The sequence below is a fragment of the Sciurus carolinensis genome, chromosome 11, assembly GCF_902686445.1.
Source record: "Sciurus carolinensis chromosome 11, mSciCar1.2, whole genome shotgun sequence".
Taxonomy (NCBI): domain Eukaryota; kingdom Metazoa; phylum Chordata; class Mammalia; order Rodentia; family Sciuridae; genus Sciurus; species Sciurus carolinensis.
This window is the reverse complement of record NC_062223.1, coordinates 57,101,496-57,126,852: the sequence shown is the minus strand read 5'-3', so window position 1 is coordinate 57,126,852 and position 25,357 is coordinate 57,101,496. Positions and strand designations below refer to the sequence as shown.

General features: G+C 45.0%; 1 protein-coding gene across 8 annotated transcripts in view; it reads left to right on the top strand.

The window, feature by feature from the left end:
- The window catches only part of Nav2 (neuron navigator 2), a 375,768-nt gene that overhangs the window by 108,404 nt on the left and 242,007 nt on the right, over nt 1-25,357 (top strand). For all 8 annotated transcript variants that reach the window (XM_047518211.1, XM_047518214.1, XM_047518210.1 and 5 more), the window contains exons 2-3: nt 8,876-8,993; nt 19,216-19,268. In XM_047518211.1, the coding sequence (XP_047374167.1) occupies nt 8,876-8,993; nt 19,216-19,268 (171 nt within the window). The remainder of the gene's footprint in view (nt 1-8,875; nt 8,994-19,215; nt 19,269-25,357) is intronic.

The following is a 25,357-nucleotide window of genomic DNA, read 5'->3' as shown; positions in this document are numbered from 1 at the left end:
TCTTGATTCCATGGACTGTGTGATCTCCGTAGCAAAAGGGAACAGATTCATTTATCTCCCCCATCCATGCATTTGTCTGCTCATCCAACTGATTCCCATTGAATCCTTCATCTATCTTTTGTTCCACCCACTCATCCGTATGTCCATCCATCTGAGCATTCACCAGTCCGTTTTTGCCAGGTCTGCCTCTCTCCATCCTTCAATTTTCCCTTCTTCCATTCATTTTCCTTCCTTCCATCCATCCACCCACCCACTTACCCATCAGCAAGTCCCCAAGTGCTTCTTTATGGAACCCCCATCGTTGGTCAGGTGTGCTGGTGTTTCAAAGGTACAGGAAACTTGTTCTCTACTGTGGAGAAGCTCCTAAAAGGACTGTGTGAGTAGTTGCAATAGGTTTGCTAGAGGCAAAAAGGAAGGAGCAAATAACCCTGTGTGCCAAGTAGGCTGGGAATGGCTTTTCAGGGACTGACCCTCAACCTTGATTTTACCATGTGGAGCAGGCGTTTGGGGGAGGTGTGTATAGAGAAGTATCTGGAGGCTTGTTTTAATTGTGTGCTAGGATTTTAGAAAGGAGAGAAGCCTGGCAGTAAGGATCAGTTTCTAGGGGAAGGGAACATTTTGCCAAGTGGAGGGGTGGAGGGAGGTTTTGCAGACTGGAACACCTGCCAACTGAGGGAACTGTGGTGGGAGGGAGTTGATGATGGGCGTGATGGAATTTGTGGACTTGGAGGGGGGCATGGAAATGATGGCAACCCAGGAAAGGAGACATTTAAAGGTACCCCCTATGTCCCAGGTACTGTGCTACACATTTTATAAACCTTTGGTCCTCACCATAGATAATAATTATCCCATTATACGGATGTGGAAGCTGAGACTTAAGAGAGTGGTTTTTGCCTAAGGTCACAAAGCCTTGGCATCCTCTTTGCCCAAACAGGTGTGAAGTCCTTTAGATCAAATCTGTCCATCCACTCAACAATTCCTGTGAAGAGGAAGCCAGGACTCAGAGAGGTTAAACCACTTGTCAGAGGTCACCCAGGACACTAAGGTCTTGTCTGGGGATGATGGAAAGCCTAAAGTTGGGGGCATTTAACTGAATAGGGGTTATGTTCTACCCACTCATCCATATGTTCATCCATCTGAGCATTCACCAGTCTGTTTTGCCAGTTCAAAATCAGGGTGATCAGGGCATCTCTACCTGCAGTCTGCAGATGAGGGACATGTGAAGGTTTGGAGGAACAGGTGGAGGCTAATACTAAAAAGTGAGTTTGTGACCAGACCCAAGGGAGCCTGCCTTATGTGTTCTCTGTACCCTCCACATGTAGCCACCTGCCAGGCTCCTCCTCTAGTGCTGCTGTCAGTGTGCTCAGCAGTGCCCCCCACCTGTTGGGAGCCTGTTCCCACCCACAGCCATGGAGGAATGGGTCTGATTAGTGACCAGTGAGTGCAGGAGGGGAGAGAAAAGGCTTGAAGAATTCTGTGTGAAGCTCTGACATGGGCTTTTCTCGAAGCCACTAGATACTGTGTGAAAAGTTGTTCAGATCTAGATCCTAAGGTTGGAGAGGGACCCAGTTTTATTCTGAACTGACCAGTAAGAATTCCAGTCTTCATCCATGCTTGACCTTATTTGATTTTCCACGGAAGGCCTAGGGAGACCTGGAGAAAAATTCTACCTGCTTGCTGTTGGGACCTGGGTCAACTTTCTATTAGCTGTGTTACCCTGGCACATATATGTGACCTTTTAGAGTCTCTATTTTTGAGAATGTAAAATGTGAACACTCACTTATTTAATGACTATTAGTGAGTACCTACTATGTGCTGGGTAGTGGTCTAGATGTTTGAAAAAATGCAATAAGCAAAACAGATAAGCATGTAACAGTTCCTGTGTTCTGGAGCTGTTAATGCCATGTAGAGAGCACCTGGCACCCAACAGAGCCCTGCAGCCTCATGTTCCCCCAGCGCATAGGTGGTAGTGGTCAGGTGAGGATATGAATGGGAAAGTACTTCACATCCTGTAAAGTGTGATGCAGGGCATTTTCTGTCCCAGGGAAGCTGAGCACAAGAGAGGAAGATCCTAGGCAGTGAATGTGGGTTAACCAGAGGTGCAGAGGAAGCAGACACTTACGCTCTTAAGATCACCAGTCCCTCCCAGCACATTCACCAGCCTGGTTCTTTTGGAAGGCACTATTTCAAAACCTCTGGAGTTGCCTTGCACACCCACCTGCAACTCATTCAACTCATTTGTGTTCTCCACAGACAATGCCACCATTGTGTGGCTATGAGGCCATTCCCAGGCAATGCCCTGGCATTGCTGCTGCATGGGGTCCCAGGCCAGCCTGGTCCCACTGCAAACTGGAAGAAGAGGGCACGTTACCCCTGAGCATTTCCCTGAATACAACCATGCACTGATAACTTGTGTTCCATTGGCATTTTTATTTTTGCTATCCCAACACTGTTGTGAAATTGTTTGCTTTGTGCTTTGGCAACATGGGAAAGTGTCAGGTCCCCTCTTGGGTCTGTTAGTCCTGAGTGACAAGCGGCCAGTTCTGTTCCCAGGGACAGGAGACACTGGGATGACTGTTGTGCAATAAGCCTTTCTTTCTCTTGCTGCTTTTCCCACACTGCCATGGCACTTGACCCTCCTTGGCTGGTAAATTCTGTGTGGCCCCTCTGTAGCAGCATTGAATCATTAGGAGCCAGAGCCACTGTTGTCAAACCCTGTCCGCTCACTGTGCAAAACTGAGAAAATCCCTTTAAACCTCTTAGTGCCTTAGTTTCCTCTTCTGTAAAGTGGCGAAATGATAACCTTCCTCATGGGCAAGTTGGGAACTAAAGAAATTCATGGTTTTAAAAATGCTCACATGGTATCACAGCATATTTGTGGTATTTAAAGTCATAGCTAAGATACTGAGCACCTAGTAGGTGCCAGGCATTGGTTGATCTCCTTTCAGTCTCACAGTAACGTGAACTGGTAATTGATCCATTTTACATCAGAAGAAACAGGCTCAGATAGTTTAACTTTCCCAGGATCACTTTGCCATGAAGTGGCTGAGACATATTGGAAACCTAAATCATCTGACTATAGAAGGACATTTGGCATGTGGTGATAATGACCCTATGTAAGACAGAAACAAGAACCTTAGGTGCTGGGGTATTTTGCTCAGTACACCAGGGCATGCATGAAGCTCTAAGCAATTCACCCTGATGTGCAGAGGTAAAGTGGGAGTTAGGATGGCACCAGCATGTGGAGAAGGATGGAAATCCAGACTGCTGATAAGCAAAGCCACCCTAGCCACTGGCTTTGTGTATGTTTGTGTACCTGTCACTTTGTAACAAAGGCGTGCTTGTGGAGGGGTGTCAGGGTGTAAGAATGTTTGGTGGTTGTGTAGGCAAGAAGATTACTGCAGATGAAGAGGGAGGAATCCAGCAGTGGCTCCTCCTTACCCCACCCCCAGCTGGGTCTAAATAGGGATTTAAACAATTGTTCATACTGACCTTAATGCAAAGTGTACCTCAAGAGCAAGGTCTGGCAGGAGCATCCAGGTGCTCGGGTGGGAGTGTCAAGCCAGTCACATCTCAGTGCTCCTGAAGCCCAACTTTCTAGCCATCTCATGAGAGCAGAAAAGCCTTCCCTACTGAAAGCAGCACAGAGGGTACACAAAGTCCTCTGCTTGTGTGTTCACCTGAGGTTCTTGCTTGAACACGACTTGCTTTTTGTTGTGATACAGGGATTGAACCCAGGGCCTCACACATGCTAGGCAGATGCTCTACCACTGAGCTACATCCCCAGTCCTCATTATTTTGAAACAGGTCTCACTAAGTTGCCCAGGCTAACCTTGAACTTGGCTATCGTCCTGCTTGTCTTCCAGGTAGCTGGGATTATAGGTGTGCACCACTGTGCCTGGCAACAGCTATTTGTTTAATACTTTGTGCTCAATGCTGGGTTAACAACTTAGGTTCACGATCTCATTTAGTGAATAAGACAGCTGTACAACTGAGGGACCATGATGCTCAGAGGGGACATGACCCACCAAGGGTCACCACGCTGGTAAGGCAAAAACAGCACTGGGGTCCATACCAGCACCTGATACTGCAGGCACTTGCCCTTGTGATAACTGTAGATGTTGAAAGGTCACAAATGCCCCAAGGATACATTGGGTGAAAAAGATGGGGATGAGGAGGGGGTCATTGCCCTCCAGGTGGGGCATGTGGGATGCTCTGAGGACACTGGGCAGAATCATTCTTCTCCTGAGAAGCAGAGCCAGTGTTCAGGCCCAGTTCCCATTGTGCTATGCAGCCCTAAGCAAACGTTTGCTTCTTTCTGTCCCCCATATCCCATGTATGGGGCTGGGGATACCATTTCATCCATTTGCCTTGTATAAGGCAAGTGATTTCAATCCCAAGTCAGAGACTATTGACAGGATATATTAGACTCTGATGGGAGGGGTGAGTAGGAAGGCGCCACCAGCTAATTTCAGTCCTCCACTAACCCCGTGGAGTTAAAATGTGATGGAGATATACGGTGCCACCCATAGTGTGAATAGCACATGCCTTGCTAGATGCTAAGGATGCAGAATAAATGTATCACCAGTCTTACCCAAATGTGCATTTTGGTTTTCTTAAAATTATAAACAGTTGAGTCAGAAGTGACATTTTTTGTGGTCTCCAAGGACAGGGAGAACATTCTATCTGGTATTGTTGCAACCATTTTTGTACTACAGAGTAATCAGACCTAAGCCATTAAACTGCATACTGCTCAGTTATGGAAACAATGTTATCTTGATGATGTGACCAAAATCTGGAGTGAGGCCTGTTGAACTAGGGCCAAGCAATAGCATTCCCTTGACAAAGGAATACCCTGGAAACGGCCTCAGGTGCCATTTGCTTTACTCTCCAGTCTCCACATTGGCATTTCCTTCTCTGAGATGCCTTTTACTCTGTTTCTCATGGGACTGCTGTCCCCATGCCACCTGCCTTCTGGGTCCATTGGATTGGCCGGATGCCAGTCTGAGTTTCTAATGTGATTGCTCTGACTCCATTCTTGCACTTCTGTTGCAGTTATTTTGTGGAATATTTTGGGTCCCAGACTTAAGAGTACTACCCTCCTCCATTCAAGGGCTAATTGTAGTATACATCTAGCAACATTATTTTCTAATGTTGTTTTAACACAGTGCTATTATTATCCATTTTAGTTATAACTAGTGATCAGGTTCTTTCCTATGTCTGATCTGTCATGTTTTCCCTTTTGGATCGCAGCCCATTTGATAGAGAATGATATGGAGTGATAAGCAAACAAATGGGGCTTTGCTTGACATCTTGTCAGGGAGAACAAAGTGAATTCAAATGAATCCACTGTTCTGCTGTCTTTGCCTTCCTCCCCCTGTTACTCTTCAAGCCTTTGACAGCAGCTTTCTCTCTCTCTCTCTCTCTCTCTCTCTCTCTCTCTCTCTCTCTCTCACTCACACACAGCATTTCTGCAGCTTAGAGTCTCCTTTGGGTAGAAGGGTCCGGGGAGAGGAGAGTTAGTGAACTGCAGGGGTGGACCCCGAAAGCAACTGCCTTGCAGGACATTCCTGCTTGGGAACTAGATTCTGGAACCATTCTCTTGGGAGTGGTTTGGTGATTTGAGGTTGGGAGTAGGAATGGTGGTTTTATTCTTTCCTGCTCTGTGGCTCTTTGTTCTTGAAAGTTCACAGGTCCCTTCCTGGGATCAAACCAGGTCCAAGAAGCAATGGGTTCCTGCAAAGCAATAGCATCCCACTGGTCTGTATAACTTGGGAAAATGAGAGACTTTTTAAAAAATATTTCATTTTAGTGGTAGGTGGATACAATACCTTTATTTTATCTTTATGTGGTGCTGAGGATTGAACCCACGACTTCGCCCGTACTAGGGGAACGCTCTACCACTGAACCACACCCCAGCCCAGAATAAGAGACTTTGGAGCTATTCCTTCTGGATACCTGAGACTTAAACAGGAGGCCCTGCCTGTGTTAACCCTCACTAAAAAATTTTGAAACACACATTGCTCCATTTTTGCTGCCAAAATGAAGCAATGTGTATTTGAATTAAGGGAGCCCTTTGGAGGAATGCTTTTCCTTGCATGAGCTACCAAAAGAACGAATGAAGGAGATGGGGCCTAAAAGTTCCCTGTCCATGGCTCATGAATACAAACAGAACTTGGTGTTTTCTTTTGGTTCAACTCTTCATAAAGTCCAGAGCTGCGGTGGGGAAGGTAGGGGAAACTCCATAATCAATCACCCTTGTTAGATGGGTCCTGATTAATGAGCTTGAGCTATGTAGTTTATTTTCCCTCCTTTTCAATCAATAAAGAGTTTCTGGATTAAGGATTCACTGAGAGCTCACATTATTTAAGTCTCTGATGTAATCAATTTCCCAAGATTTACCCTTTTCCTCTCTGTTTGGCTCATCCTGGCAGCCACTTGCCACCCTCTGCCACACGACAGCTTCCCTGGGAGGCACTGCCAGGCATGCAGAGATGGGTGAGGCAGGGTTGCTGCCCACGTCTGAAGGTCGGAGCAAGAAGGTGGTGCCAGAATCTAAGTTCTCTGCAAGCTCCTCATCATATGTAGCTGAGGATTTGTTCTAGCAACTAAGGATGACTTCAGAGAGGGACAGGCATTGGAGTAGAATCTGGAGGGCAGCCCCAGATGGGACACTCAGGTTGGGAGAGTTAACGGCGGTTCACAGACAGGGAAAGTTGAGGTTGACCTGTCTTCCTAGGGGTAATTACTACTGTTGAGCATTTGGAAATGTATAGTCAAATTACCTCATTTTGTCCTTAAAACACAGATAGGCAAACTTTTTCTGGGAAGAGCTGTATAATAAGTATTTGAGGTTCTGTGGGCTGAAGCTCTTTCTCTCACAGCTGCTCCACCTTGCTCTGGTAGCATGCACGCAGCCGGAAACCACAGTGGATATGGCTGTGTCACATGGAATTTTGTTTACACAAACAGGTGGTCAGCTGGCATTAGCCCAGGTCAGTTTGCCAGCCCTGACCTAGTAGTAAATTTGATGTAATCCCCAATTTATGGAGGATAAGAGTGAGGAACAGAAAGATCATTACAAACCAACTTGCCCAGAGCTGAGGACCAACTAAACTTGGTCGTATTCCAAATGTTCTTATCTTCCACACCCACTGCCTCCCCTACAAGGGGTGGGTGCATTCTGGAGGAGTGGATGGAGGCCTTGCCTTGAATCACAGTATGACAAGCTTGCCTTTAATTCAGGAGGAAGCGGGGAGCCTTTGAGGATTGTTTGAGCAGACAATTAGGTTAGCACTGAGCTCAGTGAAGATAGATTTGGCTTAACTAGGGGTGCTTAACTAGATTAGAGTTGAGAGAAGAACTCTTGTTTTGGAGTAGAGATGGTCACTTGGACTGAACCATTTCCAGCCACTCTAGCCTTTAAAAGCTCTCTCTGTACCTGACACCTGCATGACCTGTCCATGGGTGCACACTGAGTGTATGTATGTGTATGTATGCTTGTGTCTCTGTGTATTTGTGGAGAGAAGCTGGCTGGATTGTGTAAGCTCACATAGAGGGCTCAACTCCTGGCTCTGTCACTTACTGTGACCTGGGATACAGGTGGAATAGTCAGAGGTGCTGCCTCCCTAGAAGAATCTGGCTCCTAACCCCATTCCAGGAGCCTTGGGGGCAGCACCCCATCGTGTTAGAAGACCCTTGCAAGAAAGGACACAGGGAAGAAGGAGGGCAAGGACGAAGTGTCTGCTTCTCCGTAATTCTCTGTGGATACCTGTAGCAGGCCTGCTGGTGGAGGGAGCAATAGCTCATCATTTTTGGATAAGACATCATATGGATTAGTATGCTTATAACCACTTGAGGGGGGGACAGTTGTCTGAGAGGTCATTTGTTCATGTCACTGGGACAGGTGTGGCTGTACAAGAGTCTCTGTGCCCACAGGCATACTCCCACCTCCCCTTATGAGCTCTCAAATCCATATGTGGAACTTAGCACTCAAAGTCATGGGGTGGTGTTTTGTTGTGTGCTTTGACAACTGGGGAGAAAGTTTTCAGGTGAGATTTTTCTCGTGCTTGTTGGACTGCCTCAAAGAAAATATTCTTTTGCTCTGGTGATTCTGTGACCAAGAAGAGCAGGTCTGATGCACCCCCTATGGGGTCTGCTCTCCCTGCTCCAGGGGTGACCCAGCTTTTGCCTTCCAGGGTGCTGCGCACACTGATGTTGTGTTTAAAGATGTTGGAATTTGCTGGGGTTTTGTTCACAGAATCCCAACAGTGGTAATGATGCCTGGCTTTTAAATTAAACTGATTAAATTTGAGATTATGGTGAGGCCACAAATAACTCCACTCATACAGAGTCATTGAAGGGTCTATGTTTTCGTATTTGGCTTCTTTACAAGGGACCCAGGCTCCTGAGAACTGGGCTGACTCAATAGATCTCGTTACCCTGAAAGGGCCTGTTAAAAGATGCCCGTTGGGTGGTAACCTCCCCATACGTTTCCTTCATGAAGAGAAAAAGATGAGAAGGGGGTGGGGGCGACTTTGCTTGTATTTAGAGCCACAGCCTCTCAAAGCCGTCTGGAGCAGACTGTTTAGTTCCTTGTCCCCTGTCCCTTTCAGGCCTCTGCATGTTTTGAAGCTTTCTTTAGCTTTTCCCTGAGCCTTGACGGCAGAATCCCTCAATAGGCGACAGCCTGGCCATAGTGAGCTGAATGCCTGCTCCGCACAATGCACTGAATTTTAATGGTGCAGGCTGGCCCAGGGAGCTGCCGGCGGGCTGGTGGCTGCTGCACCCAAGCAAGCACTGGCCCAGCTGCTGCCTCAGACCCCAGGATGTGCTCCGACTGGATTCCTGAAGTTGCCTGTTTGCTTTTTTGCAGATCTACACGGACTGGGCCAATCACTATCTGGCCAAATCTGGCCACAAACGTCTCATCAAGGATCTCCAGCAAGATGTGACCGATGGCGTCCTCCTGGCCCAGGTCATCCAGGTCGTGGGTAAGAGCACATTTGTTCATCCTTGGGGTTCTGTGAGTTACCGCAGAGCCAGCCCAGGAGGGGTTGCATGGGTTGAGGAGAATGGGACCCTGAAGTCTCAAAGGAGGCTTTCTGTCCCTGGTATTATGATTTATTTGATTCCACCCATTGACTCTGGTCGCGTGGGGACCAGCTTGCTGTTCCTGTTAGGATCACACACAGCTAACTCCCTTTGAGCCTCTTAGAGGAAAAATTGCCCAGGGCCAGAGGTGTGGGCCAGATGGGGTGTTCTCTCCCTGCCTGCTCTTGCTACATTTCTGACTATCATTTATGGTACCTTTTGTGTGGATGACTGGAAATATTAAAAACAAAACAAAATCTGACATGGGGCTAGTTTAATCCTGCCAGCTGTAATTGGGTCTGAGAAATCAGAGGCTAAAACTCCGGAGAGGATTGGTTGGTTCTATTTTAACACTATGGGAAGGGAACTTGAGAAACGGAGTTTTTAAAATGCCTCAGCCATGAGCTGGGTCATTCCTGGGCAGGCAGGCGGTAGATGTTGAAGACAGCTTTGCCTTGAATCTCAGGCCCCCGTGGTCCTGCCTGAGAGCTCAGAGCAGACTGAGGAGGCGGGAGGTCAATTAGGCAGCATTAGGCTGATTGTTGTCGCTGGCAGCCTTGGCAGCCAACTGATGCCAAGGGAGAAGTCACAGGGAAAGGACGGAAGCCCTGGCCCCACTAGCTTGTATCACTGTGGAAAAGCTGCTTATCCTTCAAGTGTGAGCAAGAGCCTTCCACAGGGTGGCTGTGCTCAGGTCCTTGGAGAGCATACCTGGACACACAGGCAGCTTGCCCGGGCTGAAGGTGGGGACACTCACTGCTGCTCAGAGACAAGGAAGTTTCCCTGCTGTCTCAAGGTTGATTTCCTGAACCTAGTTGCCATTGGTGCTCTTTCCTTATCTCTCCTTTTTCTTCTCTTGTGTTAGTTTTCTGTTGCTGTGTAACACATTGTCACAAACGAAGAACTTAAAACCACCTTTATTCTCTCTTGGCATAGATGCGTGCAGAGTCCAGACGGGGCTCAGAGGGTCTCTGCACACTGTAGTCAGAGTGTCCTGGGACTGTATTCTCATCTGGGTCTCTGATCATGGAGGGTTTTCATTCTTGTTCGCTTGGGTTAAGCAGAACCCATTTCTTGCAGTTCCAGGACTGTGGGTCCTGGTTGACTACTGGCTCCTAGAAAATGCTCAGCTCCTTGCCACATGGGCCACTCCCTTCTTCAGTGCCAGCAGAGGAGCACATTTCTGGAGCAAGCCCGCTAGCAGAATGAACATATATAGCATGTTACATGCTTGTGAGAGCAGCAAGTCCAAGGTGCTGCCCACGCTTGGGGGGATGAGATTGTACCAGAGCAAGGACACCAGAGTGCGGGCATCATGGGAAGCCACCTAAAGTCTGTCTGCCATACTGTTCTTCTTGCAGTTTCTCCTCTTCCTCCTACTTTTCATTGTCATTCATATCAACTTCTTTGAAAAGTCTCTCCTCCCTCAATATTCCTGTGCAGTAGGTGGTGTTCTTCCCATTTCACAGGTGCAGAAATTGAGGCAAGGCTGAGTATCCCAATATCTCAGGGGTCTGTGTGGGAGTGTTAACTGGGGTGGTATGCTCCTTTTAAAGCTTCTGCTCATTGCTTTGCAGCTTTATACTACATCTCAATTCAGAGAGGCTGACCCTAGAGCAGGGCTCTGTCTCCCTTACTTTAGTAACTATTTATTGAGCATCTACTGTGTGCTTCTTTCTGAGAACAAAGAGGTGAATGTGCAGGGTTCAGAACCTTGGAAGAAAGGGTGCTGTTTTTTTATCAGGGTCTTCATGGAAGGTGTGACTTGCATCTGAGCTGGGATCTGGACTCTGTCTCAGCAGGCTGACACTAGGCACCTGGCCTACTTGATGGTCGCTGTGTTGCACTGAGTTGTTTCCACTGGGAATCTTCCCAGCTTTCAACACAGGCAGCAGGAGAGAGAGGAGCTTACCGAGAGGCCTTACGCTCATCCCAGCTCCATCCCTCCCAACTGTGGGACCTCAGGAGAGCCACTTCATCTCTGTTTCCCTATCAAGTGTGAAGTGGGGACAGTCACACTTGTTTTCTCTGATCTTATGACCAGCTCATGAAATTCAAGTTTGGCATCAAATATAAGATGTTCGGAAATTATGATGTGCTCCTGGACAGCATTTGGAAGCAGCTGCCTAGAAAGATATGTACAGAAGGATGCTGAGGTCTCAACATAAGTGTCCAAGTATATCATGTCTGCCATGGGCTCAGAAGAGGGAAACGGTAGTATGTACACTGTGAATTTACCAAACAGTGTCATGAAGGTGTAAAATGCCACATTTTTGTCATTGCTTCAGAGGATTCTTTCCTGAAATCTATTTAAAGGGGATGAAATTCCCTAGGTGGCTCCTTTGAGTCTGAACTACTGATTTGTGGTTGTAGAGGCTCAGTTTAGTGTGAGTTGGTAGCCTAAAATGCTTGGAACCAGAAGTATTTTTAATTTTAAAATCTTTTGGATTTTGAAATATTTGCATATACATAATGCAGTATCTTGGGGATGCTAGGGTCTAAATAAGAAATTCCTCTATGTTTAATATATGCCTTATACACATAACCTGAAGGTAACTTTTTATAATATTTTAGATAACTTTGGCTGTGAGATGAATGTTTTGTGATGTGGAAATTTTCACTTCTGGTGTCAAATTGGTGCTAAAAAATTTCTTATTTGGAGTGTATTTCAGATTTTTAAATTAGGTATACTTATCCTTAATCAGCAGCTCAGGCTGTACTTCAGGCCACCAAATTCCTTTACCTCAGACCTCCAGGAGATGATCACTCTGACCAAGAAAGGCCAGAGGTCAGCACCTGACTTTCCCTGACTGTGTCATGCTGCGTACCCTCGGCGAGTGTGGCACACAGAGACCTAGAAGATGGGGAGCCAAGAGGGCAGCAAATCTTTCCCAGGCTGTCTGTCAGCCAGGCCAGAGCATTTTAATCACAGAGTATCTTGTGAACACAGAGCCCTGTTTGGGTGGGGTGGGATGGGGGAAGCAGTATTTTCTGATCAGGAGGCTAAGTTATTGACCATTCATGATTTTTCATTTTGAAGTCACTGCTTTCCCCTCACATCTGCCCATTAAAGGAAAATGAGAAAAGATAATTTGTATGTGTGCATGTATTTAATATACACACATGTATAGAAATACACATATTTCTCTCTGTCTACATTCAAATTTCCAAGAATTGGAGCCCCACCAACTCCTTCTTACACTGTGCAGAATTCTGGTAGTTGTGTTTGTTTGACCGGTGAGTACTTATGCTCCAGGCATAGGTGGAGAGACCCCACCATTATCACACTGCCTGTGATCTTGGGCCAGGGTCCTCTCTAGGCCAGGATCTGAGTTGCCTTTCTTTCTGGATCCCCAACATTTAGCGTGTTGACGTGAAGTGATGTTCTGGAAAAGTTGAGAGGATTAGGCATAAGAATTGTATTTACTATGAGCCTGCGTTGGATCATTTCCAGCAGGTGGCCTGGCTATTTCTCCTTGTTACTGTTTAGTATTCCTCTAAATTGTACATCACACCTCCTTTCCAGTGTTCTCATTTGTCAAGTTTGGAAGGACCTTTGAAAACCCCAACCTGGTACATGAATCACTTCTATGAAAACCAGTCGCCAGCCTCTTCAGTTACTTCCTGTGATGGGCAGCTTACTATCCCTCCAGGGAGCTCCTTGTAATGATGGATGGATAGAATCCTTCAAAAGCTCCTGTTCTTGTCCTTTTGGACTACTTTAACAAAATGCCATAGACCAAGTGGCTTATAACGAACTGAAATTTATTACAGTTTGGAAGACTGGATAGTCCAGGATCAAGGTACCAGCTGATTTTGAGTCTGAGGGTGTGTTTCCTGTTTATATATGTCTCTCTTCCCACTGTGTCCTTGCATGGTGGAAGTGGATAAGGAATCTCCAGAATCTTTTATAAGGGCCCTAATCCCATTCATGAGGACTTCATCCTCATGGCCAAATTTCCTCCCAAGGGCTGCACCTCCAAATGCCATCACTCTGGGAATTAGGTTTTAATATGTGATTGGGGACATGCAGATATTCAGACCATAGCCGCTCTTCTTTCATTAAGTCAAAATCTGCACCCCTTAGTAGTATCTGAGTTCTGCTTTCCAGGGCTACAAAGAACAATCTAATCTAGGGACATCAAAATAAATTAAGGACAGTAGGGAATTAAAAATCACTGAATAAAAGGAATATCAAAGAGAGCTCAGTACAGGAAAAGGACAGGGGTGGGACTGGGATGAGGGGAGGGAGGAGGGAAGTGCTGGGAGGTGATATTGGCCACATTATATTTAGGTTTTTTTTTTTTTTTTTTTTTTAATGTGGTGCTGGGACTTGAACCTAGTGCCTTGAGTGTTCTAGGTAAGCACTCTCCCACTGAGCCACAGCCCCAGCCCTACATTATATTGTTATTTGTGCACATGTATAGATATGTAACAATATATCTCCCATCATTATGTACAACTATAATACACCCATGAAATATGGAAAGAAAAAAAATCACTGAATAAAATACGAACCCACAAATCTGTACTAATAACAAATGGGTAAATTAAAAAATAAGTATGCCATTGGAGGAGAAGAGAGGGTTAGACTGTGCAGAGTGCTGACTGATGTGAAATGTGGAGGGAGCTCACTCATCATGGTGAAGATTCGTTATGGCAAGAGTCATCCAGGGAGGCTGAAATCTAGAGGGGAAAGTTTGATGGGGCAGGATGTTTGCATGGTCTAAGAATCTCTCTTCAGGGATTGCTTGAGTTGCAAGGGGTGGTCTAGTAACCATTAAGGGGACTATCCAGGCCATATCCAGGTGGTCCAAATTCCATCACTGGTTGGGATGGATGGGTCAGGTTCTTCCTGACCTCAGACCCAGAGAACACATTGTTTATGTTGTACTCCAGTCAGGAATGGAGAACTGAGTTTCATCATGAGGTATCTCCGACAAGCTGGGATTGTGGAACATTCTATTAAAACAGCAGCAACAACAAAACTGGTCTATATTGTCCAAAAGCACTAGTGTCATAAAGGACAAAGTCTGGGAAGCTATTTCAGAATAAAGGAGATGAAAGAGGCCTAACAACTCAAGGCACTATGTGATCCTGGATTGCATCCTATTCGGGGAATAAAATGCTCTAAAGGACATTTTTGAGTTAGTTGACAAAATTGGAATATTGGCATTGCCTCAGTGTTAAATTTTCTGAATTTTGCAATTGTACCATGGAAGAGAATATGCTTGTTCTTTGGAAATACATACTGAACTATAAAGGGGCCAAGGACATGATCTATATAGCTTACTCTACAATGATTCAGAAATAAACAAACAAACAACAACAAAAAAAAACACATAACTTGTGTACCTACACAGAGAAAGAGGGAGAGAAGGAGAGGGGAATGGACCAAGGTAAGTAGGGATTCTCTGTATCATTCATTTAACTTTTTTCTAAGTCATTTTGAAATTTTTTCAAATAAAAAGTTGAAAACTTTTTTCTTCTAACTGAAGACCAGCAAAACTCATAGGTTGCAAGTGGTTTCTTTTAAGCGACAAACTCTTTCTCTCTCTGGCAGGAGTGTAGTGTATAATGTGAAAGGCAAGAGGTGCTGAAACCTGACCCTTCTGGATAGATGGAGTGGGGAGGGTGGGGATCGGGAAGAGTTTCGCCAACGAATTAACCTCAAACTTAAGCAGGAGTCAGGCAGGAAAAGCAGGCAGGAGAGCATCCCTGGTGGAGGAGAGAGAGTGCAGACAGGCTAGAGGTAAGAGGCAGAGGTCAGTGAGGCAAAGTCAGTTGGGTCACCAGGTACAGGGCAGCCAAGTCTGACCTCTAGCCTGAGAGCCAGGATGTTTCCAGACTGGGAAGTAGCATCAGATACGTGACTTCAAGGTGAGTCTTAATTGCTTTTCTCCACAAGCTGCTCCTGTCTTCATCTCTCCCAGACGCCATCCAGCTGGCTTTCCAGCCGGTTTGCCTAGAGAGTGGGGTTAGGGCCACACTTTTCCCTGGCTGTCTGCTGCCATTTGTAGGAAATGGGCCTTTGGCTGCTGCCTGTGATCACCCTTCCTTTGTGGGCTGAAGGCTGGGTCTCTGTGTTCAGCCTCTTGTTAGTGTGATTATCTTCTGGAGTCATGATCTGCCTGAGGGCCCGCGGCTTTCTGCCAGGCCATCACCATGTCATCCCTGTGAGTTAAAGGAAGGTTCCCAAGACCAGGGTCAGCAGTGTAAATTGAGAGGGAGAGGGAGAGACACCGCCCTCTTTCTGCTCTCATTGTTGTCACTCAGGGTTGGCACCAGGGAAGAAGAGAGGGGAAGAGAGAGGAAAAGAGAGAGAGGAAAGAAAACCAATGAACTAAGAGAAAGTGAGTAGGGCGGGAGGGGAGACTTAACTTTAGAAGTGGGAAGAGCTAATAAGTGCTCCTTTCCCTCCCACATCGGGGTTGCTTCTGCACAACCCAGAAATTCAGACAGCATGTGGGACAGTACCTTTTTTTTTGTTAAAAACCCACTATCACTGTGTTACCCTGGATAAGTCATCTACCCTTCTGGGCAGTCTCCCGTTGGCCGGGCTGCCAACAGCCAGGGGTGGTAAGGACATAGATGTGCCGGCTGTTAAAATGCTCTGCATCCTTTGGAGGTCTTTTAGAAAACCATGAGCTTAAAGTCACTGACCTTAAGGAGTGCATCAATGCTTTCCAGTCCCTACCTTGTCACCTCATGTGCCGAGAAGTTGACTGCATCAGTGGGGCTAAGAATGCTTCAACCTGCTGGGATAGAAAAATTACCTGTGGCTCTCAGAAGTGCCAGTTTTAATTACAGTTGATGACTCTGGGGACAAATATCTTTGCTTCTTTGTTTATCTGCTTTTGGATTCCAGCCAAAGACCCTCTACCTTGAGATTAAAAATTCAGCTCAAGATTCAGCTCTTCCTTCTTACCAAGAGATCAGAGCTGCTGTTAGCACTCTGAGTATTTATGACAACCGTAGGAATTCTTGGGAATTTAAGTGAAGGAGAAGTATTTAAATTATGTGAGACTGAAAACTAGGAGGCCCAAGTATTTATTTTGCATTTTTATGAAGCATTTAGTTTGAAATTAGATTAGCCATTTGATTTCTGCCTTCCAGTGTACTCTTTGGCATGGTCATAAATTGGCTCCACCTCATTGGTTGATTTTGACTATTGGGAATTGGCAACATTAGCTTAGAGGAGCTGTGATATTTGAATTCACGGAGCACCTGACTGGGTCTGGGTGACAGGCCATGAAAAAGGAATTAAGAGGAGTAATTGGACCAAGCTCTTCGGCTTCAGTTATCCAAATGGTCTATCAAGAATCTTTAAATTTTCCCAAATGACTTATTAGGATCACAGTTATCCATCCTTCACTTTAATGAGCACTAATGACCTAATGCTGAACTGGGTATTGATCAGAATCCAATGACTTATGACTTTGGCCATCATGAGTATCCAGTTGGAAGACACCTTGAGTGTTGATTGTCAAGAACCCACATATTTATTCTCTGTAATGCTAAGTACCAAACTCCCAGGTCAGAGTTCATGCCTGCCATCATTTTCCATGTATGAAGGAGTGCCATTTGTCAAGGGGATGCATTTTTTCTGTGTTCAGTATCTACATCTATATTTACAAGTGAAAAAACACTGCCTCCAGATAAGCAGTAAAACCTCGACTCATTGAAATCTCCAGGATATTTATTCCTTAACTCCACTCAACAAATATTTATTGAGTGGCTACTATTCCAGGCACTGTCCTGAGTTCTGGGGTTGCAGATACAAAAAACGAAAGATACAAAACAAAACGAAGCAGATACAAAAAAATCTCTGTTCTTATGGAATTTATATGCTGGCAGTATATTCTGGCTAATGTCATTTTCTGGTGAACTAAAGAACAAATGTCCACGAGTCCTTCCATTCATTGGCCATTTTGCTCTTCTTCTTTTCATTATTTTGCAGTGCTGGGGATGGAACCCAGGGTCTTGTAATGCTGGACAAGTGCTGTACTGCTGAGCTGTGCCCCCAGTCCTTGGGGCATCTTTTATGTACTTTGTATGGCACCTCTTTGGGGAGTAAGACTTCTAAAATTCTTATCCCACTGTTTTTATGTTAGGCAGACTTGAGAACATTCAGATGAATCTCTGAAGATTGGCAGTCCCCCAGTTAGGTCACAAATGCAAACATCTAATACTTTTCGCAGTTGCTAAAGAAAATGTAGATCAGGCTGAATCTGTGCTAACCTGGCTATCTCACAGCAATGAGATTTGTGAGCAATTTCCTGCTGCTCACTTGCTGTCTGAGTTTACGCATCTCTCTTAACGTAGAAATACTTGAGAAAAAGTAAATCCAACTTGAGATAATGGTAATCTACATTTAAGCTCAGGAGTTCTAAAATTTGGGAGGCATAAGATACTTTGATTCTGTTGTCCTTTTCAGACAGTTTTTAATGCCTTTTCTCTTCATGGAGGTTTCAGCAATCATATTCTAATGTGATGTGGGGATTCAATTTCACAAGCAATTATTGAGCTCTAAGGATACAAATGTAAAAAATAAACTGTACACATCTACCAGGCTCTCACAGCCTGGGTAGGGGAGTTACATAGTAGATGGTTAAGAGGCAGAGGCGGGATTCTGTGAGGCAGAGACCCGAGTGGCTTTACCCTTCTGTGGTGTGAAGGCATGGGACACAGGGACCTGGGGTTACAGAGGGAGCTTATAAAGGCTTCAGAGGAGGTTAGTCTTTGGTACTTTACTATGGAATCCTAACGGTTTCTGAGCTTGACCCATATGGTGACATCAAAAGGAAAATTTTTATTTTACATAGGTAGTAATAATATATATTGAGCTGGGCACAGTGGTGCATGCCTGTAATCCCAGCAGCTTTGAGAGACTGAAGCAGGAGGACTTCAAAACCAACCTCAGCAACTTAGTGAGGCCCTGTCTCTAAATAAAATATGAAAAAGTGCTGAGGATGTGACTCAGTGGTTAGGTACCCCTGGGTTCAATCCCTAGTACCAAAAAAAAAAAAAAAAAAAAAAAAAACCACCAACAAAAAAACGAAACTATATATATATATATATATATATATATATATATATGCACGCAGGGGGGAGGGAGATGGATTAAGGATACTGCTAGGCAGCACCTACTGTGTACTAGTGTGCCAAGTATCACATCTGGTGTTCTGGTATCACATCATCTCATTCCCATTGCTCCCCCTCTGAAGTAGGGAAGATTTGCTGCATCTAATAGGTGAGGAAACTGACTAGGGAGGTCGAGTGACATGGCCACAGAGCTCTAGAGCTGGGATTTACTTCCCACTGGGGTGTCCACCTCCACAGCTGGCCCTCTCACTGCTGTGCACACTGCCTCTCTTCTGCATTGCATTCTCACACTCAGCCTCTCCATAGATATCTCAGCTGTGTCTTGCCAGGGATCCTCCAGAGAAGTTGAGCCATTCCTCCTCCTTGTTAGCACTCGTTTTCCTGTTAATGCCGTGCGACCTCTCTCTTTCACCTCTCTTTCAGTAGCTAGGTGCTATTTTGACTTCAAGCATGTGTACTCCCTGATCTAATTTAGGCTTGCCTTGGTCCAGCCATTTTTGAGTCTCATTTTCTCCACTTGCTACTGCTTCGGGAATGAGTATTTGGACAGCAAAAGCAATAGTGGTATTTCTGGCTGAAGCTGCTTTCATCTATGGCATCTGTCCCCAGGAGCTGAGTTGAGCTGGACTGATCCACTCTGAACTGTCCTGTCTTCCACGGGGAGGTTGCGGTGACTGACATCTGCCTCTCTAAGAGCCCAAAGCGCATTCACAGCTCACTCTGTCTCCCAGTCTCCAAACTCTGCACGATGCCCCATCACTGCAGGACTGCCGTCAATGCAGTTGTCTCTGTTTTAAGTGATGACGACCTTGCCCCAGCTGTCCCTGGGGGACGGCGGCTTGATGAGTAAGTCCTGAAGCTTGCTAGATGCGTCTCAGTGTTCCACATGCCTGTGTTGATTGGACAGACCCCAGAATGGGCCTCAGGACTTGGTTGGCCTCAAGTGTCCTGACCATCACTCGTGGAAGTGTCTCTCTGGTGATTATCTATCTTCCTGACTTGTATTTCCTTTTTCAGCAAATGAAAAGATTGAAGACATCAATGGCTGTCCGAAGAACAGATCGCAAATGGTGAGTGGTATGTGGGTAGTGAGCGTTGTGTGATGTTATCATTTCCTGCCTCTAAATGGTACCGACCATCATGGAATGTGTTCACCCCAGATGCTTTACTCCAGGGGATTATATTCATATACAGACAACCGTTGCCAAGTAGCCATGTTCTGCTTCTTTGACATTTTGTTGGCATTTATTAAAAAATGACTGTGATTTTTACATAGATGGGGAGACAGCAAAAATGAAATATTATCCTCACTCTTAGACACAAATTATGCAGGAGTACGGCAAACGTGTACGTGTTTAGAACTTGGATCATTTAAGATTCATTCTACTTCCCCACAGACCTGTAGCAATTTCCGTTTGCGTGTGGTGCTGAGGTTCAGATGAGGCGCTGGTATCTTACAGATCAGAATCAGGGCATGTGTTCTGATTGCCTTTAAAGGTTAGAATGGTGCGAAGCTAGAGCTGTGACAGTGAACGTGGAAAGTTCAGTGGCGTCTGGACCCTTCTCATCATGACCTTGACAGGCGATGCGCTTGCTGGTGTGATACATTTGAGCTATGATATTATAGTTAAGAAATAACCAAATAACTAATCTTTAACATCTGTTCTTTTTTTGTGCTGCATCTAATCTTTGAATTAAAATCCATAGTCGTATTGGGTCCAAAAAACATTGAATTCTGATGCTCCAAGTGCTTAGTTTTTCACTTCTAAATACTTAACCAGCATTCATATTTAGGCAAAGAATATCTATTGTTGGAGTCTGTTAAGAGGATGCCAATACATGAAGGTGGCAGGGTACCTTTTTTTTTTTTTTTTTTTAAACTGGATATTCATTTGCTTCCAGAAATTTAAAGAGTGTAATTTATTTCTCTAACCTACCCCTATGCTCTTCTGGCAGGTCTCATTTCAGGAGATGTCAAAGCAATTGGCATTCCTTGGGTTCACTGGTTAATTTTTTGAATTGTTATCCCAGAGAGTTGGGCAGGTGCGCAATCTGTTCAGACAACCCCTTTTCACACACAAAAGCAGTTTTATTAGAGGGGTTCGTGGGCAGGGCAAGTCATTTTCCAGTTTACATTCTGGAACAAGCTTCTCTCTTTTTCTGTTGTTCTGCTGGAAGTATTGTTTCTTTTTGTTTGATCCAGAGGCCAACCATTCCTTACATAGGAAAGTCCCCAGGCAGGCAGCTCATGGCTGCTTTGACTTTTGGAAAAACTTGGCTGCTATTTTTGCTAAAGCTACTGCAGCTGTCCTAGTGTATTAATAATTGAGGAAATTTGGACGATAGAAGACTTAATTTTAGTGCAAGCATTTTACACATGCAGTGATAGCTTCACATGAAAGAGATACATTATTTCCCTGTAGGACAGATATCAGCACATTTGTCCCAGCCTATGACAATGCACACGTAGAACTGGCATTTGAAGGTGGTCAACCTTTTAATCTATTGGGTGCATTTATATTTTCTGCACCTTCTGTTGGAGGAGTGGCTTGTTGTTAAGTCTACTTTCAAGCTTATAAAATATTGTCATGTTGGATTCTTACGTGCAAATTTAGTTCTATATGCAAATATGTACTTTATAAATACTGCCATGGCACCAATGCAGTTTTGTGGTTTCTCCTTGACTCTTTCAGCTATGTTAGTATTGTTCTTAGGGTGTGTGTGTGTGTGTGTGTGTGTGTGTGTGCATGCGTGCAATGTTTTTAGAACACAAATATAAAATCCTATAATTGTCAGTGATAATTAATCCCAGCTTGTGGGTGGGGAGGCAGACACGATTTTGTGGTAAACGTAGCAGAGAATAGTTCAGCATACAGGATGTGAGTCCAGAAAATGTACAATCTCCACCACAGCCATTCCATTCTGTAGGAAATGAGAGAGATGAAGATAAGGACAACAGGTCCATTGTCCTCTCTCCTCCATCACAAAACAATGGCAAATTCATAAGACAGAATTCACGGGTCACTTACCATGTGTTCATAATTAGGAATAGGTGTTGCTATAGCTAGTAGGACATCTTTATGCATACACATGTGAGCTCATACAGAGTTCAAGCATCTTTATTCATGGGAAGTATAATTTTTTTTCTTTTTTTTAATCAAAATCTTTTTTATTTTTACAGACTGCACTTTGATTCATTGTACACAAATGAAGTACAACTTTTCATTTCTTTGGTTGTACACAATGTAGATTCACACCATTCATGTAATCATACATACACATAGGGTAGTACTGTCTGTTTCATTCTACTATCTTTCTTTCCCCACCCCTTCCCACTCCATTTTCCTCTACACCATCCAAAGTTCCTTCATTCTTCTCTTCTCCTCGTCATCCCCCCTTGTTAAATATTGTCATGCACTTACCAGAGAAAACATTCTGCCTTTGGTTTTTTGGGCTTGGCCTATTTCACTTAGCATATTTTCCAACTTCATCCATTTACCAGCAAATGCCATAATTTTATTCTTCTTTATGACTGAGTAATAGTCCATTGTGTATATATACCACAGATTCTGTGTCCATTCGTCAATTGAGGGGCATCTAGGTTGGTTCCACAATCTGGCTATTGTGAATTGAGCTACTATGAACATTGATGTGGCTGCATCACTGTAGTATGCTGATTTTAAGTCCTTTGGGTATAGGCCAAGGAGTGGGATAGCTGGGTCAAATGGTGGGCCCATTCCAAGTGTTCTGAGGAATCTGCACACTGCTTTCCAGAGTGGCTACACCAATTTGCAACTCCACCAGCAATGTACCAGTGTGCCTTTTTCCCCATATCCATGCTAACACTTATTATTGCTTGTGTTCTTGATAACAGTCATTCTAATTGGAGTTAGATGAAATCTTACGGTGGTTTTAATTTGCATTTCTCTAATTACTAGGGATGATGAGCGCTGTTTCATTTATTTGTTGTTCACCTGTATGTCATCTTCTGTGAAGTGTCTGCTCAGTTCCTTAGCCCATTTATTGATTGGGTTCTTTGTATTTTGGGTGTAAAGTTTTTTAAACTCTTTATAAACTTTGGAGATGAGTGCTCTGTCCAAAGTGCGTGCGGAAAAATTTTCTCCCACTCCGTAGACTCCCTTTTCACATTGTTGATTGTTTCCTGTGCTGAGAAAAACTTTTTAGTTTGAATCCATTCCATTTATTGATTCTTGCTTTGATTTCTTGCGCTCTGGAAAGTGTAATTTGAGGACATGGCACAGCATGCCATCTGTAGATTCCCAGGAGGTTGATCTTCCCATTAGGCTTTATTTAGTGTGACCCAATGATGAGCATTTGTTGTTATTTGCTAAATGTTGCCTGTTTGGAGGAGAACATCATTTTGGAGGAAGAAAGATAAGGCACAATGCAATGAGAACTTGGAGAGCATGTCCTATTGGGAGGGCAACTCCCTCCTCCAAAATGATCAGCATAGAATTGATTGATCACTGCCCAAAAAAACAGAATCACAGTGACTTGAGAGGCTGAGGCAGGAGGATCACAAGTTGGAGGCCAGCTTCAGCAACTTAGCAATATGCTATCTCAAATAAAACATAAAAAGAAATGGGGCTATAGCTCAGTGGTAGAGTACCCCACAGGTTCAACCCCAGCATACACACACACACAAATGGAAAGAAAAAAAGAAAAAAGAAAACTGATAGAATAACTTCCAGGAGACTTTAATAATGAAACCAAAGAAAGGCAACTTTGCTTCAGAGCAGGAGTCTACTTCATGCTCTTCTAGTTTTTAAGGGCCTACTTCACTTCATCAGTAAGTGGGTGGGAGGAGCCTGAGCTTCGTAGCAGGAGTAAGCACTGAAGGGAGGGTTTATCTCCTCCCCATTCACTGCTTCTCACCCACAGGCTGCCCAGGAGCCCAGATTTTGCCCTGTCCATACCCAGACCATGTGGATAGGGCTTGAGAATTCCAGGGGCAGCTGCACCTAAACACAAGGAACACGGCATTGCATACCATTAGCCTGTCAGTCAGCTGGCAGTCACCAAGTACCTAGGGGTGCCAGGCACTGGGCTATGTCAGGTGAATACACAGGTAGCAAGATGTGATCCCTGCTGTCAAGGATTTCAGATGGGTGAGCATGAGGCCAGAAGACAATTAGAACAATAGACTTCTGCAGCTGTTCCCCCAGACACCTGTGCATGGCCGGTGGGAGCCTCTTCTATCCTAGGGCAAGCAGGAGTTTAAGAATAACTTCTAAGGATGGAATCTTGAAAGGGAAGAAGGTTCAGTGCAGGGGATGGTGGGTAGAAGAGGATTCCAAGCAGAGGTAGCGGGTGTGAAACCCATTTCTGCAGACTCTGTTGACCTGAGGATGGCATGGATCCTGCAAAGGACCATTTTTTGAACATTCGTTCATGATCCTTCCAAATCGCCGTGCACTGAATCTGGGTGCTGAGGGTCATGGATATATATGGATATATAAGCCCTTTTAGCTTCCCAGCAACATCAGCCCTTGCCCTTTTGTGCTTAGGGTGATGGGTGGGGCATGGAAGAGCCCAGGGTATAACAGACATAGCTACCTTCAGGCCTTGGACAAGATTGCTGCATCCCCAGATCGCTACGTCTAAGGGAGCGAGCCCCAGTGGACCAGGGCAAAGCTTTCTAAAAGAAGAAATCCAAGACTGTCGACCTGTGTGGATGAAAGTTCAACCACGTGATCTGGAAAATAAAAATGCTGCCCAGTTGGCAGGGGTTGTTTAATATCTATCATGTCAGCACTGACATTCATTTGCATGACTCTTAAGACAAGCCCTTTGATGCTCGTGAGTACATTTGGTCCTCTTGATTCTGCTGAAGCCCGGGTGCTGGGTCATGGTATGCTCTCCCCAGGACTCTAGCCTGATGTTTGTCCATATATATCCATGACCCTCAGCACCCAGCTCTTGGGCCTTGTAAGATGGACCTTGACTGTGATCAGAGAGGGAACATCAGCAGCCTCCCTTTCCCGGAGCAAGCCTGATCTCAGCCTTTTTATGGAGCCTGTCAAACTGTTTCAATCTGACTTCCATGCTTTTGGGGCCAAATCCATGGAGATGGAGCTTTAGAAATAACACTTTCCACCCCACCCCTTCTCCCCCATCAAATCCATCCACTTGGCCCTTTAAAAAGTTTGTGTGTGTGCGTCAGAGCTGGTTAAAATGTTTTGTCTGTGTAACATTGCCATGGTAACCTAGGGGCATCTTTTTGGCTTTCAAGTGGTTTGTTCAGCAGAATTGTGTGTTAGTTTGGAAGGAAAAACATTGCCTGGAACTCAGCCAGGGAGTGCCGGGCGGCCACTGTGGAGCTGCTGCTGGCCTTGAGCTCAGTGTGCTCTGAGATGCTGGATGCACTGGCTCACTTGGAGCTCTGAAATAGCCAGCCACAGGGGATGGTTTTCTTTTTTAATCATTATTATTTTAAGTGGCTTGCCTTTCTGTCTTCGATGGGGGAAGGAAAAAGTTAGACCTGCTTGCCCTTTCAGCCAAAGGCCCTAAGCCTGCCTTCCCCTCCAGCTGGTAGGGGGCCTCAGGCTGTACCCTCCTGCCCACTCTGCTCTCTGGAGAGTCCTCCGCCTCTTCCCCCAGTGCACCCCGTCAGAGCACCAGCCCCACTAGGCTGAGTTCCTTCTCTGCTGCTCTGTGGGTTTGAGCTAATTATTTAACCTCTTGAAGCCTCAAATTTCCTGTTCTATAAAGTGGCAGTGATAAACATACCTTATAAAGTTTTAGTGAGGACTAATGAAGTCATAAAAATGATAGTGGATAATAATAATTTAATTAATAATTTTAGATGGTAAAATGTGTTTGCCTTGTGCCAGGTGCTCTTCTGAGCCTTGTACAAATCCCCTAGTTCACCCTCCCAGCAGCCCTTTGAGGCAGGTGTTCTGATTGTCTCCGTGCTCCTGGCATGTGCTCAGACCTTGATAAATGGCAGTTTTGATGAAGATGATGATGATGATGATGATGATGATGATGATGCAATAATTTGTTTTAGTGGTCCATGGGTTTGAGGGCATTAAACCTTTGGAAATATAAGGAAAGATACCAGTTCTCTTCTCCCCAAATTGCACGTACCCCAGAATTTTGTATGGATCCTCGAGATCAGCCCATGAACCCCCTGTGG